Source organism: Sinohyriopsis cumingii, chromosome 4, assembly GCF_028554795.1.
Source record: "Sinohyriopsis cumingii isolate HCF-2022 chromosome 4, ASM2855479v2, whole genome shotgun sequence".
NCBI classification, from domain to species: Eukaryota; Metazoa; Mollusca; class Bivalvia; order Unionida; family Unionidae; genus Sinohyriopsis; species Sinohyriopsis cumingii.
In genome coordinates this window covers 38,551,197-38,572,798 of record NC_142964.1, presented here as the reverse complement: position 1 = coordinate 38,572,798, position 21,602 = coordinate 38,551,197, and the positions used below count along the sequence as shown (strand labels likewise).

General features: G+C 38.0%; 1 protein-coding gene across 2 annotated transcripts in view; it reads left to right on the top strand.

The window, feature by feature from the left end:
* The window catches only part of LOC149800953 (phosphorylated adapter RNA export protein-like), a 36,281-nt gene that overhangs the window by 4,580 nt on the left and 10,099 nt on the right, over positions 1-21,602 (top strand). For both annotated transcript variants that reach the window (XM_089955027.1, XM_089955026.1), the window contains exons 2-5: positions 4,985-5,190; positions 14,591-15,084; positions 17,491-17,582; positions 18,972-19,114. In XM_089955027.1, the coding sequence (XP_089811153.1) occupies positions 4,985-5,190; positions 14,591-15,084; positions 17,491-17,582; positions 18,972-19,114 (935 nt within the window). The remainder of the gene's footprint in view (positions 1-4,984; positions 5,191-14,590; positions 15,085-17,490; positions 17,583-18,971; positions 19,115-21,602) is intronic.

Sequence of the window (21,602 nt, the reverse complement as noted above, 5' to 3'; positions counted from 1 at the left end):
AGTTTCAAACCAGGGAGTGAAATACTGAATTTAATAAATTCTTATTAAGAACTCTGCATGTCTCAATTTTTAATCCATATTTTATTTATTATCACATTCTGCTGATGTAAGTATCACATATTGTACTATTTTTATTTTTCTAATGAAGAACACGTGAAGCCAGGAAGGTGCTTTTGATAATATGCAAATGTTACGGAAACCTGTTATAAGTTTGACCTAAATTAGTGCCAAAATAGTCTTTACTGAAAATAATTTTCTTGTATGTTCAGGCATGTGATGCTTATCAAATCTAATTACATAGATCATCTAGGATGTAAGGCAGATGCTTTACTTTACAGCAGTACAGACTAGAGCCACCACCACCAGCCTGGTCTCTAATAAAGCAACAAAACACAGACCCAGTTACACCTGTTTCATATAAAGATGGAATGTAATGATCTCACATGGAAAGAAAAAATAGCCTCAGTGGTTGACTTTAAATTTAATCTCAAAGGAAATCACTGTTATCCAAGTCGAGTAATATGAGAACAGGATCGTTAAGACTATACAGATTGTTTGACTGACATTTTTAGATATTTTATTTCACTAAAGACTATATGTGGCATATTAGTGCAAACGAATGAATACTAGTGTAAATAATTAACTCTGTGTAGTAGAAGGTAATATCAAAGTTTGATAGTGCAAATTTGTGAAATATTGTTAAGCCAGTTAGAACACCTCTTATTTGTATAGTTATATCAACAAGGGATTTTCACAAAGACCTTTCATGATGTCTGCTCGAACGAAATTGGTGCTAATCTGATGTCTAATGGCAGCCATATTGAGTCTTGTTACTACTGCTACTCCTGAAATGAAAGCCAGATTGTCATGCAGTTTTAACCAATAGATTTCTTTAAATGTATAGTTGATACTTGATGAAAATAGCACCAACTTGACATCCAGTATGGCCACCATGACATCTTTAAAATGTTTTTATTGCTTTTCATGGGGTTTTCAATAGAAGACTAATCATGATACCAAGTTAGTCCTGAATGAAAATGATGCTGCTCTGGCCTCATAAATGGTTGTCACAATGAACATATTGAAAATCTTCCCACTAATTATCATGAATGGATTGTTATAACAAAATGTGCTTTTAATCAAACATCTTCTAGTTGTCTAGTTTGTCCTGAATGAAAATGAAAATATGCTGATCTTACACTCAACATGGCTGCCTTAGTAGCTGATTTGAAAATCTTGTCACATCAGAAATCAGAGATGGTTTCAGCACTTGGCAGTTAAAAAGAAGAAATGGTCTTATTCTTAATTATTTACTGGAATTTCTTTTTAGACTTTGAATGTCAGTCCCTGTAAAGGTCTCGTAGACTACCTTAGGTTGGGGTGGGTTGCTCCCAGTATTATCTTTAATTATTACAGAAGACCCACCCTGGCTCGTTTTTGTTAGAAATTGAAGTAGTGATAGAGATGCAAAGCTCCAAGCCCCCAGTCAGCGACAGTTAAATTACTGAATGTACAAAAGGTGGTATTCAAATAAACAACAAATTTAATGCCATTCAAAATCAGATAGTCCTTCCTCAAATGAAATTCAATATTCAAAACCCTATCACTTGTCTTTCACTTGACCAAGTGACAGACTATTTCATCATCTGACTTAGTGTGATAGATTTTCATCCTGTCCTGTGTTTCTACTCATCTGTAGTATTTCTTGACTGGTACCCAGTACCCCTTCAGTCCAACAACCACGTCCTTTACCCGTCCACCTCCTCCACTTCCGTTCTCTCCTTTTCTTGTTTCCCAGAGACTCGGGACCAACTGTACAAGGGTATTTCCCTTCTCTGTTTCCTACTGCTCCTCCGGTCCCTAAAAGCTTCCTGTCTGAACATACACAAGGACATTAGTATATTCCTCTAGCTATCTAGTCTCACACTAAACAACGAACTATCATCAGATAAGCCATTACCTTCTTTGGTCATGCATTCGTGCACATCAAAATACCCATACTTTCTGGTATGGTATACACGGTATCAACTGTTTATCATGCATATATCAATAGATTTCATCACATTGGTATATATAGATTCTCAATCTTATTATACAGAACAATATCACATAATCAGACGCATTTCTGTACATGACACTTCTACAAAGTGTACACAGATATCCACATATCGATGTGCTGATATATCCTCATACATTATACTCCTACAAAGTATACACAAATAGTCAAATACCCTTGTTAACTAATGTTGCACACTGCAACCATTATACAAAGTTATAATTTAATTCAGCATTTGCATATCTAGAATATCACATGAATAAATGCACGAGGTTACTACAGAATTAACCAAATAGCAAATTGCAATATGAATTCTTTACATAAACATTGCTCATCTCAAAATATGCATGTAGATCAAACACTGCAAATGAATCAGACCCTACAAATGGTAATTCTACGTACTAACGATTCTAGTAATGAAGTATACATACTGCATATAATTAAAGTACAATTACCTTACCATAATAGATTGCAACAATCGAGCAAATGAGTTCACTGACCTATCCAAAGCTCCTTTGTAATTCCCAGAATAACAATGTTTCCCGCCAATTTTGAATGACATCGGAGTAGCTTATAACTTATGTAATTCGCGACTACTGACGTTTAGTTTCAAGACACTAGATTTAAACTTGCTCAATTCCAAGTGGTTGTCGATTCACCCATGATCTACATAATTAGCAGACATTACCCCCTTCCCGGCAGTCTGTCAAGGGTGGATTTACGACCCCCACTTGATGTTCCTTTGAGCCCAACACCGGCATTTCATGCCACTTACCTGTGAATCGCACGCAGCCAAATAAGACGCCAGTAACAAGTTCCTATGGCCATGTTATATACAACTGGCTTCCCACTCGTCCTTTTGATATCTGCTTACACTATTGTAACGTAAGCCGGCCGGCCAGCTGTGTACACATCGTTTTGACACTCATTGTTTGCAAGGCTGACACAACATTTATGAAGCGAATAATTAGCCTCAGGGTCTAGCATATACATGTTGCAATCTGGCTATTGTTCCTTAATTATAACGTGACAGTCCTTTTGAGGAACTCTTGCTAAACTTTATATAGTTGATACACATAGATATAATTTAAATTTCATCTTTCTATGCCTGTATAAATCTATGCTTAAACATATGGGTGACCTTTAATATTGTTAAATTTGTATCTACTTATTGTTGGTCATATAATTCTATTAGTCAACAGTCATTAAGAATATTCATAACAAAATTCAGTTATTTGGAGTTAACATTATCCACAGTGCAATTGGTACAGTATATAGGGAATACTTGAAATTGTATATTACTTACTACAAACAATTCTCTGCGGATTGTGAATTATTCATAGATACTGACTGGGATTATTTCTAATTTACCATAAACATTGATATTGGGTGAAGATTTTCTTACTTTTGAAATTATTTTCAAAGCTACATATTAAACACCTTCAATGATATTACATTTTTCCAACAATCTAGTTTTAAATAAGACAGTTATTCCTCTTTAATGAGAAGAATATTCAAGAGGGGTAAATCTTGATAGAATAGAATTGTAATCAATTCCCTATGGTGGCGCTCTACAGTTTCGTATTTTGCACAGGGTTAGGATTTTAAAGAAACAGAATTTCCCCTGCTTTCCTCACTGGTTATACTGGCTATTTATGGAAGAAGTGAATTCACTTTCTCATCATTTATTTTTTCATTTCATTGCAAATAAGTGAAAAGAAACCTTTTCACCATATATTTCTTTTACTTATTGCAACAGTTTTAAATTTAAGTTGACTTTATTCCTATGTTCTTAGACTTCTAATTTCCCCATAATTAAGGTCACTACTCACACAAACATGCCCCATGGCAAATTATATAAGCAAGAGCAAAATGAGCATAATTAGCTTATTTTCATGCTTAACATCAATATGAATGTACCATTTTATTCAGAACATCATACATAATTATATGAAAATAAAAATAAATAATTGCAAACATTTTAAGGTGGCGCTCTACAGTTTCATATTTTTTATAGGGTTAGGATTTTAAAGAAAAAGAATTTCCCCTGCTTTCCTCACTGGTTATACTGGCTATTTAAAAAAGACCTTGTATATCTTAGGTATAATTCAAAGAACCTTTAATTTCCTTTATTTTGGTGTATGATTGATGGGTGTACTATGGGTTATAGAGTATACAGCTTGGCCTTACTTCAGATGTGCACCTTTCAAAAAAGTGCTAGCTCTACTTGGTCATTTTCACATCCTGAACTTCAGAGGTAAATTGTATAAAAAAGAGCCGATAACTTTTTTACATTTTATATATTTGGTAATTCATTCATTGCACTTTCAGAAGCTGGTCTTGTCTAGTCTGGCAAATTTCATTTTCCCTATTTTAATAGCTGCTATGTATAGTGTACTTTAGACTAATTCAGGCTGATTTTTTAACACAAGGGAGCAGTCATTTTAGTTAGCAGTGTGCTTAACTCATGTAAAATTTCCAAAAGTACAGTATCCAAAGAAATATCATCCACATTACATTACTGTAGCATATAGGTATGCCAACATTCTCTCCATTGTGCATGTTTTAAATGCGAACTACTTCACCTTACATACATCACTCTCTCTAAAGTACATATTAATTGGTGAGCGCCCCCTATACTGTACAACTAATGTCACAGAATTAGGACCATAATAGTCTTATTGCATATGCAAGAAGGAGATACAGATACAGTAGTTTAAATATGACTATATGCTATTCACAGTGTATTGTGTAAATATAGTGTAACCTCTGTTTCTGTACATGGGAGTCATGAACTTGACCTACTTTTAAGTAAGGGAACCTTATACTGAGGGATGTTGTAACAAGGCTGGGTCCTGGCTGTGCATTTAGACACAAAAGTAGAGTGTGAATTTATAGTGAGAATCACTGTAGGTTTTTTTTTTTTAGGGTGGCAGTGAAATTGCTCACACCAGCATCAGTGATCCAACACACAATAGAGGTCTACGTAGCTGCCAGCAGTTTCCACAGCACTTAGACGATTCTCCAGCATATAGATGTAGTACACCAAATGCATCTGTGTCAAGTTCTGCCTCTGATGATACTAGTGATGAAGATACACCCTTATGGAGACAAAAGAAAGAAAAGTATTTCAGGTATTCAAATGTAGAATATTTAATTTTCATTATATGGCCACATTTGGGTATATTGTATTACTAAATTGTCATATCCAAATGTTGGTTCTTCTGTCTGAACATCCATTAACAATATTCCACATACATCTCTCCCTCGGGGCCCCGAGTGGCCGAGTGGTCTAAAGCGCTCTCCGTTACGGATCACTGCCATCTCACCTCTGTCTGCGTGGGTTCGAATCTCAGATTCAGCCAGTGTGGGTATGTGAGAAAGCATGCCAGTAGCTTCTCGAGGGTCGGTGGTTTTTTCAGGGGATTTCCCAGGTTCTTCCTCCACCATTAATACTGGCCACCATGTATAGCCTATTGTGTGCTGAAAAATGACGTTAAACCCTACAACAACAACAACAAGAACAACAACGTCTCTCCCTCAATAACTTGTGTGCAGCAGGGTCCAAAAACATGAACCACACTGTAAATGAGGTGTGAGTTACCAAGGGACCTCAGAAAAATTAATAAGGGGATGCTATCCCCACTGGACATGGAGAAAAATGGTGAATACTCATTTATAATTGCAGTGGGAATATTAGTCAATATAGAGCTCTTTCTAATGAAGTTCTTAACTTCTTTTGTATAAATTTTATTTTCAAGATATCCAGCCTCTTTAAGATCATTAACAATGTTACTCCAGGAGGGTTCAACAATTATCACATGTACATGAAAACATTGTCTATTGTGTCACTGCTTTTTGTTCTTGTTGATTCACAACTAAACAAGATTCCTTTTTAAAAAAAACCTAAGACATTTATTTCATGATACAACCATCAACATCAAAACTCAATTTTTAAAAACATTTATACTTCTGTTATATAACATTGATACCATGATTTCATTGCACTTAATAGTGAATCTTCTTTAGAATATCTCTTGCGTGCCAATTCAAGAATTTTAAGTTCACTACAATTTCCAGACCTCACATCTTCATCATGAACTGTATTTGTGAAACAAAGCTATTTATTCACCATGTACTCATTTTGCTTAGTTGCCTTGACATGTTTGATCACATCTATGAATGAGTGGGTTAATTTAAGGTATTTTCATTCAATTACTTGCATAGTAATATTCATAAGAATGTTTGATTGATCAGTTAATTGAGATTACCTAACACTTAATCATAACTGATAGCTCTGCCATCTCTAAAGATTACCAAGATTCTTGAATAAATGATTGTAAAAATGTTTGAGTCATACAGCTTTTAAAACTAATTAGGGACAAATTTTCAAATCACCTATCTGTGGTTTTCATGGTTTGTTCTACCCATTGCATAACCATTTATTTTATTCCGGATAAATGTTTCTCAAATCATCTTTTTCATCATCATCATTCGCAGCTTAGTCTCGAGAGACCATGTGAGTAGCTCCCTTGAAAATCATCTGTCTCTGGGGTTTAATGATCATCATCATTGGTGGCTCAGTCTCAAGAGACCATGCGAGTCGCACCCTTGGAGTGTCATCTGTCTCTGGAGTTTTGGCAACATCTGCTGTGGCTGTGCAGGCCTATGCACGAGTGACAGTTCCTATTGCAGTTGGTGTAGACGTACTGGGAAGTCTGAATTCCTGTTGTTGCTGCCGCAGTCTTTCTCTCACATTTTATGTCGTTACGGACCATCTGTTGGCAGTTGCCTTGGTCCTTGGCCTGCACTTCCCAGCCCTTGGGTGAAATGTTGCATGCCTTCATGACCCTCTTGCACACATCCTTGAAACGGAGTGAGGGGTGGCCGATTAGGATGTCTTTTGGCAGCCTTCCATCCTCCATGCGTCGAACATGTCCTAGCCATCGTAGGCACAGAGTTTGCTCAGCAGGGAGTACATGCTGGGGATACTTGCACGCTGCAAGATCTCGCTGTGTGGGACGTGGTCTTGCCAGCTGATTTTCAGGATGCATTTTAGGCACCATATATGGAAGGAGTTGAGCCGTTGCTTTTGCCTCATATAGGTGCTCCAGGTCTCACCTCCATATAGGAAGGTGCTGAGAACGCAAGCCTGATAGACTTTGATCTTGGTGTGCTCTGTCAGTGCATTGTTTTCCCACACCCTCTTCGTTAGTTGTGCCATGATGGTGTTTGCCTTTCCAAGTCTTCTTTCCAGCTCCACATTCAGCGAGAGAGTGTTGCTGATGGTTGACCCCAGGTAAGTAAAATTGTTGACTGCTTCCAGGGTGACACCGTTGATTTTGATAGAAGATGCAGTGGTGGAATCTTGCATGCTGACATTTATCTTGTTAAGATGGATGGTCAGCCCGAACTGCTGGCAGGCATTAGCAAAACGGTCTCCCGGTCTCAGGAGGACATCCTCGGTCAAAAAGAGCTGTGTCATCAGCAAAGAGCGTCTCCCTGATGAGCACCAACCTCACTTTGTTCTTCGAGCTTAGTTGTGCCAGGTTGAACAGTCTCCCATCACACCTGGTATGAAGATATACGCCATCAGTGGACAAGTTGAAGGCATAGGAAAGGAGCAGGGAGAATAATATCTCAGAAAGGGTAAACACCAGCACGCAGCCCTGCTTCACGCTGCTGTTGATGGGGAAGGAGTCTGAGGAGGATCCATAGTACAGGACTGTTTCCTTAATATTGGAATGGAAAGAGATTATCATGCTGCAGAGTTTTGGGGGCAGCCGATCTTGCTGAAAAGTTCAAATAGGTCCTTCCTGCTGACCAGGTTGAAGGCCTTAGTGATGTCGATGAACATCATAGAGTGACTGACCTTGCTCTCTACTGTTCTGTTGGAGTTGTCAGAGTGATAAGATCGTGTCTGTTGTTGACCTGCCTGCTCTGAAGCCACACTGAAATTCCAGGTACACACGGTCCGCCAGTAGCTGCAGCCTGTTGAGGATGATATTCACATACATTTTTCCAGTGGTGTTCAGGAGCGAGATCCCTCTGTAATTGTTACAGTCACTGCGGTCGCCCTTGTTTTTGTAAAGGGTCCCAATAGAGGTGTTGTGCGTGTCTTGGGGGACTGCTCTTTCCTCCCAGCAGAGGCAGAGTAGCTCATGCAGTGACTGTCGGTTTCCCACATTTGATAGCTTCAGGCGGAATGCTGTCGCTACCTTGTGCTTTGTCATTTGGGAGGGAGTCGATGGCTTTGCTGAGCTCCTCTAATGTGGGCACTTTGTTGAGCTCCACCATGGTGGGCAATTTCTGTATACTGCTAAGGGTCATAACAGTGACTGATGTTTCTCAGGAGTATAACTCTGTGCTCCACGCATCTGGCCAACTGTTGCTTACAGTCTGTGATCTTCTCTCCCATCAGAGATTTCAGAGGGGTGACCCCTTTCACTGTAGGACCTAGAGCCTTCTTGATGCCATTATACATACCTTGGATGTTTCCAGACTCGGCAATATGATGGATTCCTTCACACAGGTGCTGCCAGTACTTGTTTGCACACTGTCTAGCGATGTGTTGTGTGATGCTTCGGGCACTTCTGAGGTCAGCAAGCATCTGTTGATTGGGGCATTTATTGTAAGCTATGAACGCTTTCATTTGTCCTTGATTATTGGTTCCATCCTTGAAATGTGTGCATTGAACCAGTCCTGACTGGGCTGTTTCTTCTTGCCAAATGTGGACATGGCTGTGCTGTAGATGGCACCCTTCATGGCATTCCACTGGCATCTTGCTCTGGCAGGTCCTGGAGAGCCTGATCCAGGGTGGACGCATACTTCTCCACCTTGGAGGGGATCAACATTTGCGCAGTGTTGATGTGAGGGCGGCCATTTCATTTTGAGCAGCGTACTGTGTGTGGCTGTAGGCGCACCCTGCTGATCATGAGAGGATGGTTGGAGTCCCAGCCTGCACTGTGGTTGCTTCTGTTGGAGAGGGCACTGTTGTTCAGGGCAGAGCACCTGGTGATGACCAAGTCGAGCTGGTGCCAGCTATGTGACCTGGGGTGTTACCATGACACTGTGTTGTGACTTACACTTGAAGATGTTTGTAATGCACAGGTCATAGTAGGTGCACAGCTGTTTTTGTTGGTCTTTCCAGTACAATGATATCCAAAGCAGGTAGGCCATGACTCGTGGTCCACACCTACTCTGGCACTAAAGTTGCTGAGGAGGAAGAGGAATAGTAGCTCATCTTTAGGGCATCCCTTGATCTGTTCGTCCAGCTGCCCATAGAACTGATCTTTTGTGTCTTCTGAAGACATGAGGATGGGGGCATAGACACTGAGGATGTTGACAAGACCTGCAGCAGTGGCAAGGCAGATGGACAAGAGATGCTTATTGCCCCCTGAGGGAGGCTCAACTGAGGCCAGGAGGGTGTTTTCCTGTAGGGCAGCTTTGCTGACATTTAACTGAGCTCTCTGTCGATGATGGCCATCTTCCTGGTGTCGTCCACCTCCGTGAGGTCATCAGATGCCTGCGCACATGGTGCATATGTTCCAACTTGCGAATCAAAGAGCTGGAGTCATCTTTGTTGGTTTCTTGTTTATTTTGTTTGGTGCGGAATTTCCGTCTGCTTGTCATGCTGAGCAACACACTGAGCTCCAGTCACACCTTACTGACCGGGGGCTGCCCAGCTTAAGGCGGGCAGTAGTCGGCCAGTAAGATGTGATGATTCCTCCCACCGTCAAAGCTGACCCATGGCGCCCCTTCACTACACCAATAGGATGGGACTTATAACCTGTAGACTGCTAGCTTCCTTGTTGTTTCCTCGCTCAGGAGATTGGCCGGAGTGGACTCTCCAGGGTGCAAGCCTGGGTGTGGAGTATGGAGATCCTGGGCTGCCCAGACGTCAGGATTCCCCTCTTGTCCGTGCTGGTGGGGTCCAAAGGAATGCTGAGCATGACATGTGGCACCAGTTCGGATGCAGGAACTGCCAGAAGGAAGTCGTAGTTGACACCCAGCCGTCTTTGGGGCTCCACTTAGGATTTTCTGTCTGGATTTACTCCCATAGAGTTTCCTTCTCCTAGACAAACTGCCTGACAGGGCTAATGAGCTCCATCTGCCAGGGTTAGAGTTTGAGATTTCCTTCTCTTAGACTGGCTGCCTGCCAAGGCTAACTAACTCAGTCTGCCCACCCAGTTCTACCACCAGGCACTGGGTCATGCCACACAGCAGGCTTTGTGAAAACAGGGGACCCCGCATGAAGGTGCTGCTATGGACACATTAGTGTAGGAGAGGCCATATGCAAGTAACCTCCTGCCCAGCAGAGCTAGATAGTGGTCCTGCAGTGATCACTATGCCTGGAAAGGAGAGTCTATGAGAGATGCTTAACTTTCCTTTGGTGAGCGGGACGTCTAGCCTAGACCTAACACACACACCCAATCATCTTAGGATTTTGCTACTTTTTGTCCATTATCTCAGTTGATCTGTCTCTCTATAGATGTATTATTTACATACACACAGCGGTATAATAGAGAAATAGTTTGATTTGTGCAGAAACTATCAAGAGGATTCTGATTTTATTGTCTTTTCAAGGGGTGTAACAAATTGATTAATTAATCACCCATAAAGGAAATATCTAGAGCATGAAAGGATGATAGTAGCTGTGAGTCTTGTCAAGTTATTGCTGTTAGAAAGTGGAAGAGTGAGAAAGATCACTTCAGGCAAGACTCAGCTTTCAGGGAGTTTTACTCCTGGTTAATCATCAAAAACAGTTCCCAATTTGTCTTGAATGATAAAAATGTAAGGAGTTTCTGATGGGGATTCATAGTATCAGGAGAATTCAGTCACTTCAAGAGACTTTGAAATTTGTCATTATTGTTCCTGTAACTTGAGAGTGCATAGAATATATGTTCTGATTCCAGTCCCAAAAAAAACTACAGAAAGTAAGATCGCAGATTACCATGGCATCTCAACTTCAAGGGCATTAAGAAAATTTTATGACAGCATCTCTGTACTTTATCTAGGTTATAAACAAACCCGTGCTTGGGGGTCAAAGGTCAGTGCACAATAACCTAAGTTACATAACACAAGCCTTCATAAGTCATTAATGATGTGCTACTATCGATAATATAAAGAAGCATTTGGCACTTAAAGATAGAAAGACTAGGTCCATGAATTGACAAAGGGAAATGTGCATTCGTGTTAAAGTTCTGCTGAAAATACTGTACTCTAGTGATTTTTTTAAAACCCCACATGTTGTGATTGAGGATTTAATCCCCTCCACTTTCACTCTCTGATATTGCTCCATGACAGAGTGATAAATATCTACAATTTACAAATGAAATAGTAGGATACACTTAAAGTGTTCAAGTGAAGCCCAACAAGGTGTGCCTCATGTCAAGTCAGTCAATAAATTTGTTCAGATTTCTTTAAATAAAGTAAAAGCATAAACTTGTTGCAAAAGAAGTTGATATGGCATAGTGTCTATTACATTATCTTTATTAGAACTAGGAAATAATTATAATCAGCTGATAACAATGTAGACAAATCACTCTCTCTCACTCTGTGATCCTCTCAAGGGGTTGTTTGCAGGGGTCATATGCAGGAAACTATGCCCTTTTGATAGAGACCCCATCCACTCTTTGGTAGTCATCTGTGAGAACTCCATGAGAAACCACGGTGTGCAGAGTAATTCTCGTTCAGCCACCACAGTACCTCAATAAGGACATGCAGAGAGATGGTGAGGTTTTTTCTTCTTGATCCTTGCCACTCTCTCCACCCCTACCAAGATGCGTTGGGTTTCAGAAAATCGCATGAGCTGTACTGTACCTTAACCAAACTCAGAAGTATTTTGACCCTGATGATACAGAAAAGTGTGATGATTTCAGGATGTATAAGTCAATATCACCATGATAAACAAATGTGGTAGTGTATTGATATACATTTATACCGATAGCCAAACCCCACCCACTAGATTTCCCTGGATCTAAAACTAGTGCTCACTACACCATCATTAGTAGAAATTCTGACAGGAATGCTTTACTAAATCTTGATGATCTTACCATGAATACAAAGAAAATATAAAAAATAAAAATGCAACTAAGTCACTAATATACATTTGTAGTTGAAGTTCAGATTGTTTATATGGGCTTCTTGAAATAAACTAGAACTTGAGCTGAGGTTGGCTTCAGTAATTCGCATTATGGTGGACATGTCGTTTTGCTTCAGCTTAGAAGTAATATTCTGGACATTTGTTGTTCCCTGCTAAGGATACTGCACAGTCTTGCATGTTCCTCTACAGAAAGCATCAAGTTGTATGCTGAATAGATGTCGTGTTACACAGTAAGCAACTATAGCGTGTGGGGCGTGTATTCCTCATATGGAAAGTATTTTCCTTGTAAGGAAAGGAATTTTATATCAGATGTCTATAATATCAGAAATGTTGAATATTAAAGTGTTCACTATTGCAGGATATTGCACAATTTGCATATAAATTAAAAGCACTATTTATGGAGTATATACCAAAGGTCAGTATTAAAAGCCTTGGTAAAAACTGATAATCATTCTTAATTGTTTCACTTCAGTAATGAAATGTAACATTCCAACAAATACTTGAATTGTCATAAAAAAAATGTGTTCAATAAACAGAACAAATCAGATGAAATATATGTTTTCAGTATGAATCAATCAATCCCGCTTTGCAGGAAGTAAACAAAATTGATTTTGTAGCGCTACATGTCTTAGTCTTTGTTTCAATTTTATCTTCACAACCAGTGGTGCAACTGGTGAGTTCACATTTCCTTGGGAGTTGGATCATTTCAGTGTAGTATGCACACGTTAAGCAAACTCAACAACAATTGACAGGTAATCATGCTTGAATTACAATAAATGTGTATTGTCAATAATATAGTGGTCCCCCTCATACAAGGCCAGCCATTCTACAACAGGAAAGTGGTCTTGCAAGAGGGGTGGCCTTTTTAAAAAGAGTCACACAGATATGAATGAAAATTAAATTTAAGGGTATAAGTAATTTTAAAACATTGAATAGTATCATTTAAAAATACATTGCTTTTATGGAATAAATTAGAGATTATTTGAAATTTATTTAAATATTTATGATTTCTTATCAGTTGTTGTACTGAACATTTGAAAATCCTGTAAATAAAATCAGTGTACAAATATCCAGCTATAGATATCAGTATCCATACATTCCATTTACCCACTGCTGCAGAATGTATAACAGACAATGTTTTATTTGAATCTTTCTGACTTCATATTTCTTAGCTTTGATCAAGGGACTTTCCCTTTTTTCATTTAGTCAAATTTATTTCGCTTTCTAAACTGGGGATGTCTGATGACCTTGTTCACTTTCTGCTAACTACTCCGGTGGCCTAGTGGTTAAAGCATCCACCTCGAATGAGGTAGGTTGTGGGTTTGATCCCTGGCTGAGTCATACCAAAGACATAAAAATAATACTAACAGCTGCCTCGCTTGGCTCTCAGCATTAAGAGGTTATGTTAGGACTGATCGACCTGGTATCAGGATAATGTGACTGGGTGGGACATGATGCTACATGTCTGCAACATGATGCCCTAATGCTAGACATCACTATAAACTGCCACACTACAAACATCGTAGCGATATGACTGAAAAATTGTTAAAACTACTTTAAAAATCCAATTCACACACACACACACACACACATCACTTTCTTATGTTAGTGCATTAAGGAAAAATATACTGCTTACCTCTGTGTATGACTTAAAGTTAGGTACTTCATTGGCATATTCGGACAAATGTTAGTGCATTGGATGAACACATATTTGGGAGATTTCCATCTGTAAATCCATGAGGGATAAATTTTATATATTTTGTACTAATATAGCAGCCACATTAGAGGGATGGCCATACTAGATGGGTACTTTTGAACACAAACTCCATGCTGCCAAGGGATTATAGTCAAATATATAATGTATGGGCATTGTGTGGTGGGGGTGCAGTTCAAGGGGGGACTTTTGTATCATGTATTGTAAGTACATGTCATGTGTATTGTGTCAGAAGTGAGCTGCCGCTGTCCATTTCTAGTTTAAAGTGGATACTTAAAGCCACATTTATAATGAAATAACTTGGAGCCTATCTATATACAGTACCAAATTATGCTTTTTTTTATGAGTTCCTTTCTTGAGAAAGGTAACTATTAGCAGCATTGATACAAAAATAAGCCCAAAAAGTTAGTCAGATTTCATGGTTTTAAAAGAAATGAATTGCCATCTGAAAGTTTCGATTGTCATAGGTGATTATGGCAACAGCTAGTGTTAACATAGCTATGATATATTGTTCTGTTGTTTTCACCCCTAAGTTCAATTAAGTTTTCATTGATTTTATTGGTCACCTATGTAGACTATTTAAAATTATTACCCATCTTGATAAAGTTTGATGCTATTGTAATTAATGTTGGAGTATTTATTGAAGTGTTTCAATATTTGTCCATTAATCTGACAATTTTCATTAGATTTTGCATATTTCATTCTACTTGAACAGAACACACAAGAAGGTGTTGATGGATTTAGCACCAGAGTTGCCTCCCCTTGAATACAGAAAGGAGAAAGATACCAACAGTCCCAACAGGAAATTCAACAATGTGTGGGGCTCAGTTCTCCAAGAACAAACTTTGACCCAGAATTTGAGTGCATGTGGAGTGGAGCAACCAAATGCTCAAACACTTGTTGAGAGGGATGTGGAGAGTTATGACTACAAAAAAAAGTACACAGATAATCGACCACGTGCCATGCCAGTAGTTAATGATGATAGTTTGGGTCCTTTTGATAAAGTTTCAGACTTACAGGAGGTGGATATTTATCCAGAACAGAAACGTGGGAAGAAACGGAAGGCAGCTCATAATCGATTAAATGACACTGTCAAGAAACAGTTCAAGTCAATAAGCAATAAAATTGAAATAACTGCAGAAGATTCAGAAACTGATGTTGTAAATACAATAGCTGACATGCTCAATGAACCAAAGATAGAATTAATAGGTAAGACTACATGGACTGGACTAATTGTGTGTGTGTATTTTGTTATATTAATCAATTTTGAAACATTTTATTGCAACTTCTGACATACTCTCACAGGGCTTTCAGTAAGTTGGAAGTTTTGTTGGCCCTAAATAAGAATGGTATAGTTCTGACACTCAGTATTCATCTTGAAAATCTTATTGCAACTCATCCAGTTTGACATGGGGGTTTCAGCAGAAGATGTCTTATGATGTCCAGTTTGTCCTAAATAAATTTATGCCAGTCTGACTTCAATTATCAGTTACCATTGCAGCCATCTTGAAAATCTTGTTATTGCTACCCATTCTAAATGGATGGTTATATTGACATTGGGTTTTCACCAAATGACATTTTGTTATGCCTAGTTGATCTTAAACGAAAATCATGCCAGTCTAATGTCAAATATGACTACCATTGCAGCCATCTTGAAAATGTGATTTTGTGTTTGTTTTGTATTTTTAACATTGCTTTAACAATTTTCAGTCATGTCACTACAGTTTCTGCTGTGTGGCAGTTTATAGTTATGTCTAACACTGGGGCATCATGCCATAGACATGAAGCATGATGTCCCACCCAGTCACATTATCCTGACATCAGGCTGACCAGTCCTGACACTAACCTCGTAATGCTGAGCTTCAAGTGAGGCAGCTGTTAGGACCAGTTTATAAGTCTTTGGTATGACTCAGCAAGGGTTAAAACCTCTGACTTCCAGATCCGAGGTGGACACTTTAACCACGTAGGCCACCGGAGCAGTCAGATTCATGTTATATCTATTTTTCCTCAATGAAAAGTCTTACATATAAATTATACCAATATGACCTTTTTCAAAAACAGAACATCTACTTCTAAATTCATGGCCATACCAGAAAATTCCTTGTTTCTTGCAATATACAGCTATTAGTTCTACCGGTCATTAACCAGTGGAGCTTATTTCATGACCAATTGTCTGTCTGTTAGTACAAGTTCTAAACTATTTGGAGAATTCCCATGAAACCTCGAATGCTCATTCATCCCAAGATTTAGTTGTTACTGAATGAAAATTGTGCCAATCTGACAATCAATAATGCCATCACAACAGCCATCTTGTCACTGTGACTCAGTAGAAAGTCCCATTTACATGGAATTTTCCCCAGAGGCAATTTGCACCTGAATTTAGGGCCATGTTGACCTAGTTTTTGCCCCAGATGACTTCTTATGAGATCTAGTTCAGTCTGAATGATAAGGGCGTTGATCTTAAATTCCATATTGCTGACACAGCAGCTATCTTGAAAATATTGTTATCATTACTACTGAATGGATTGTTGTATTGGCGTGGGATTTCTCAAAAAAAAAACTTCTTATGTCTTGGTGAAAATGGTGATGATCTTGAAAATCTTGTTATTATGGGAATATCAGAGATGATATCAACACTCAACAGAGTAAAAGAACCAATGATTTTATCTTGTATTGATGGAACTTCTTTTTCTGCCGGTGAAACATCAGTCCCTTTTGAGGGATTTGTGTTGGTTCTTTCATGTCAATCAACCTTTACTGATGAATCCCCAAATCAGAGATATTCTTGCCTGCTAATCAACTTAGCACTTTTCCCTCATGGATTTTCTTAATACTTGGGATGACTGAGGCAATTCATTCAGTAACATGCATGATTGCCTGTTTGATTTCTGGGTCAGGTTTTGGCTCTTTTTTAAAAACTGATTTCATTTGTGTGTATTTATTGAAGTCGTGATGAAGTTTCTTCATGCATGGTATGATCATTATGACTATAAAATGATATATTCTTTGACATGCATTCTCACCCACTTCTTGTTCAGTTCAAGGTCACCTAGAAAAATTCCAAGAAGGTTTTGGTTAAAAAAAATTTGTTAAATCTGCATATGTTTCCTGAACGCTTTGATTTTGCTCATACATTGGATGAATCATTGTGACATATTCTCAGGTTTTTGGCTTTGGGGTCAAGATCAAAAATCTTACAGAGATGCAGGCATTGGCCTTCTTGTTGGTATACAATTTGCTTTTCAGAAGGTGCATGCTATGCATTATTCTAATCCATTTTTAAATAATACAATATTTGACCATGCTCTAATTTTTTTCAAAATAGCGGTGCTGTGATTAACTGCAGTACTCCACATTATTTATAAAAAGAAATAAGCAACTGAGATACTAAATAAAAAGGACTTATCAGAATGTTGTGTAGTTTTTAGACAGTACTGTTGATTATATTTTAGGGTGTACAAAAGCTAGAGGCAAAAATTGTTAAATCCAATACCTCATTTTCATTGTACAAAAAAATAAAATTGTTTAATTCCTATATGGCGATGGTAAAAAATAGTTTATTGAAAATTGTAGACAATATGGTGTCTACTAATGAACATGTCTTTCCATTTCTAGAGAGGATAATAGAAACATTAGGAAAAGGGAAAGCTATAGAGCTCCTACATCTGACCAAAAGGACTGAAGAATGTGGTGGCATGCTTACACTGGTATGATTTTGTTGTCTTTAGATTGCCTTCTTTTTGGCATGATTATCGTTTAGACAGCCAGAGATGGCATTAAGATACATGCCTGTACCTCACTCTTTCCCTCTCTCAAGGAACATTATTTGCCACTGAATACTTGAATCATATTTTTACTAGTTTCCAGTCTGAGTGTATGCATAATTCATACTTTTCAGCTGTCCATTATAAAGATTTCGTAGATTTTAATTTATGTAGACAGTGGTTGAACTTAACCTCTTCTTGTGGTTACACTAGTTCATAGTTGAATACATTCTCTTTATGGCAGTTCAAAATGAAAAGCATTCAGTTCTCTTGAAGTCTGCATTAAAAATGTAAGCTTCATGACAAAAAGAATACCTTTATGTTTTCAGTTCACTCAGCTGATTTAGAAAATGAGATAAGTAGTGCATTACAAACAAAACGAGGATCAATTCAGACACAGGAAAGAAAACTTTATTTTGTATTTTTGTAAGAGCTAGTACAACAATAGAAAGTGATAACAATCTCACAGTAGGAGAGGCTGACACATCTCTCCTGGAGCAGGAGAGTCATCTTCTGAATTTTAATGAAATGTGACTTCAAGTCACCTTAACTCCAGAATTGCATATTCCCATGTCTCCAGAAAACCTGGAAATGATCCTACTCATTTTTCCTGAAATAAATGTTAAATGGACACAGACTCAAGTTATAAAGGTCTTAATGCCATACCTGAAACTGAAAAATAACTTAGAATCTTTTACCAAAGAGAGTGGATTTAACTATAAATATGAGAATAAACTTGTTGTAAAATACAATAAAGTTAAATATGAAGAGTCCCTGAAAGCAGAGCTTCTCCTTGGATGATTTCAGAATGTTTATTTAATAAAATAAACTGAAACTTGTCTATAATGGACACCCAGCAGATGCAAACATTTTGCCCTTAATTTTCTGATATCATTTATATAGAAGTTGTAAATGATAATAAAAGTAAGGAAAGGGGCTTTAAATTTTGTACTTATGAACAGGTGTTCAGTGGAAGCATCTGCTAAAGGTAGGTTTCACATTTCAGCCATAATTTCATTATATAAAGGATAATTTTAAATGCTGCCCAATTTTTAGGTAATTGTTGGCCTCTGATTTTGTTAAAATGTAGATGTTAATTAGAAATGTTGTAAGTATCAAGCTGTTTTCTGAGTATAATTTTGCCATCATGCTCCATAACCTTTTTAAAATTTCAGATCATCATAAAGCAGGAAGTTGCAAAGTTTCAGATCATCATAAAGCAGGAAGTTGCAGAGTTCAAATTGTGTTCTCGAAAATTTATTCCATGCAAAAAGTTTGAGGTAAATATCAACTGATGCACCTGTGTTTTCAATTTTTATTTTTGCATTAAAGGATGGAGCTAGAAGGCGTACTCCAGGTGGAGTTTACATACAGTTAATGAAAACAGACAAAGATGTCACTAGTCAACAAAAGAAACAGATATTCAAAGAGGAGTATGATGCCAGAAATAAAGCTAGGAAGGAACAAAAAAAAAGGTACGCATAGACTATGATTGTGAAAACTTGTGCGAGATAGAATTCTGACAAAGGCAATGTATTTTCAGTGACTGTTAATATAATTTTATTTTAGCTCTGCTGGTCTCCTGATATCTTTCCATCTGTTTTCACAAGTCTTTTATTGCTTCCCAATCCAAAACTACTTGAAAGGATTGCCAAGAAGCTTTGCACACACATACATTCATCCCAAACTCTAGTTGGTTTTAAATGAAAATGGTGCTACTCAGGCATCCAGTATGGCAACCACAGCAGTCATCTTGAAGATGTTGTTATTACTACTCCTCCTGAATCAATGGACATATCAGTATTTAATTTTCACTTAATACTGCCTGTTCTGGTGGTCTGAGTGGTTGGAGTATCTGCCTCTGATGTGGGAGGTTGTGGGTTCAGGCTCCAGCTGAGTCATACCAAAGTCTTAAAAATGGTATTAGCAGCTACCTTGCTTGGCGCTCAGCATTAAAAGGTTAGTATTAGGACTGGTTGGCTTGGTGTCAGGATAATGTGACTGGGTGGGACATGATGCTGTATATCTGTGGCATGATGTCCCCATGCTAGACATCACTGTAAACTGCCACACTGCAGACATTGTAGCGATATGACTGAAAAAATTGTTAAAACTACGTTACAAATCTAAAATCACACATACACACACACAAAAATGCCTTTTAATGTCTTCTTGTTCCTAAATGAAAAAGGTGCAGATCTAGCCACCAGTGTAGCTATCTTGGAATATCTTGTTGTTGTTGGGTTTAATGCCATTTTTCAGCATACGATAGGCTATGCATGGCAGCCAGTATTAATGGTGGAGGAAGAGCCCGGGAAAACCCATGGAAGAACCACTGATCCACGAGAAGCTACTGGCAAGCTTTCTCGCATATCCACATTGGCCGAATCCTAGACTCAAACCCACGCAGACAGAGGTGAGATGGCAGTGATCCGTAATGGAGAGCGCTTTAGACCACTCGGCCACTCGGGGGCCCTTGGAATATCTTGTTATTGGTACTTCTTTTGAATAGAAAGTCGTATTAACATGGGGTTTTCACCAGAAGACTTTTATGATGTTTAGTTAGTCCTAAATGAAATTAATTCTGCTTGGACATCCAATTTTGGCTGCCACATTGTTTACTGCTATACCTCCTGAATGGATGTTCATATCAACATAAGGTTTCACTTGAAGACTTCTTATAATGTTTTGTTGGTCCTAAATGAAAATGGTTCCTCTTAGACTTTCAATATGGCCACCACTGTAGCCATCTTGAAATTCTTATTATGACTTAACATGAATGGAAAATCATATGAACATGGAATTTTCACCAAAAGACTTCTTCCAATGTCTAGTAGGATATAAATAAAAATGGTTCTCTTTGTACATCTAACAAGACTGCCAGGGTGGCCATGTTGAAAATCTTGCTATCATTGCTTATCATGAATGGATGGTCATATTAGCATGGGGTTCTTAGTAAAAGACTTATGTTTACTTGGTCCTAAATGAAACTAGTGATGATCTGACAGCGAGTATGGCCACCACAGCAGCCATCATACAGATCTTGTTATCACTACTGCTCCTGAATGGAAAGTCATATTAGCATTAGGTTTTCAACAGAAGATTTGTGTGTGCATGGTTCCCACGTTTGCGGGAAATCTGGTAAAAGTCACTGAGAAAAACTAATTTTCAGCTGGCTCTTGATGACAGAAAAAATAAATATTTAACTCAAAAGTGAGTTAAATTTATTGAGTTCTTACAGGAAGTTTTGGAGGTTGCAGAACTCATAAGTCGGTCAGGATACAATTGCTATATAGTTCTTTTGGCTAATTGACCTAAACATACTTGTATAATCAATCCAAGCACTCTGATGATCAGATTGGTTGGGAAGACTGGTTACTTCATAGTCCACTTCATATTGGTACCTTGTATTATCTGGAAGCTAAGAACACCAGTCTAGCATCACATTGTACCAACACATCATTGATCTTGGTAAATGTTAGAAAAAATTGTTTTGAACATTGATGTCAATCATAACCATCAACAACTGCAACACTAAGTTTACTTTCAGACCTTGCTCAATACTTAGAAATAATAATAATAATAATAATAATAATAATCATAATGAGGACTTTGTATTGCGCCTAATCTTTAGAAGCTCTAAGCGCTTTACAACATTAGACAACACCTAAAACAAAAATAAAAACTTAACAAAAATGTATATAATGATATGATTACAACAAAACAAACATCATGAAATTAGAAAACATAAAACATGCTGAAAATATTTAAGGTAGGAAACATTATTAGGTCTTTTAAGTTTGTTCTTACAGTAGAAAAGGTGAGTTTTAAGAGCACTCTTGAATTAGATCACTGTGTTTTTGTGTCTAAGTTCAGTGGGCAATTTGTTCCATGTTGCTGGGCCCTTGTATGCAAAAGAATGTCCATATGACTCTGTTTTCATAGTGGGAATAATGAGTATAC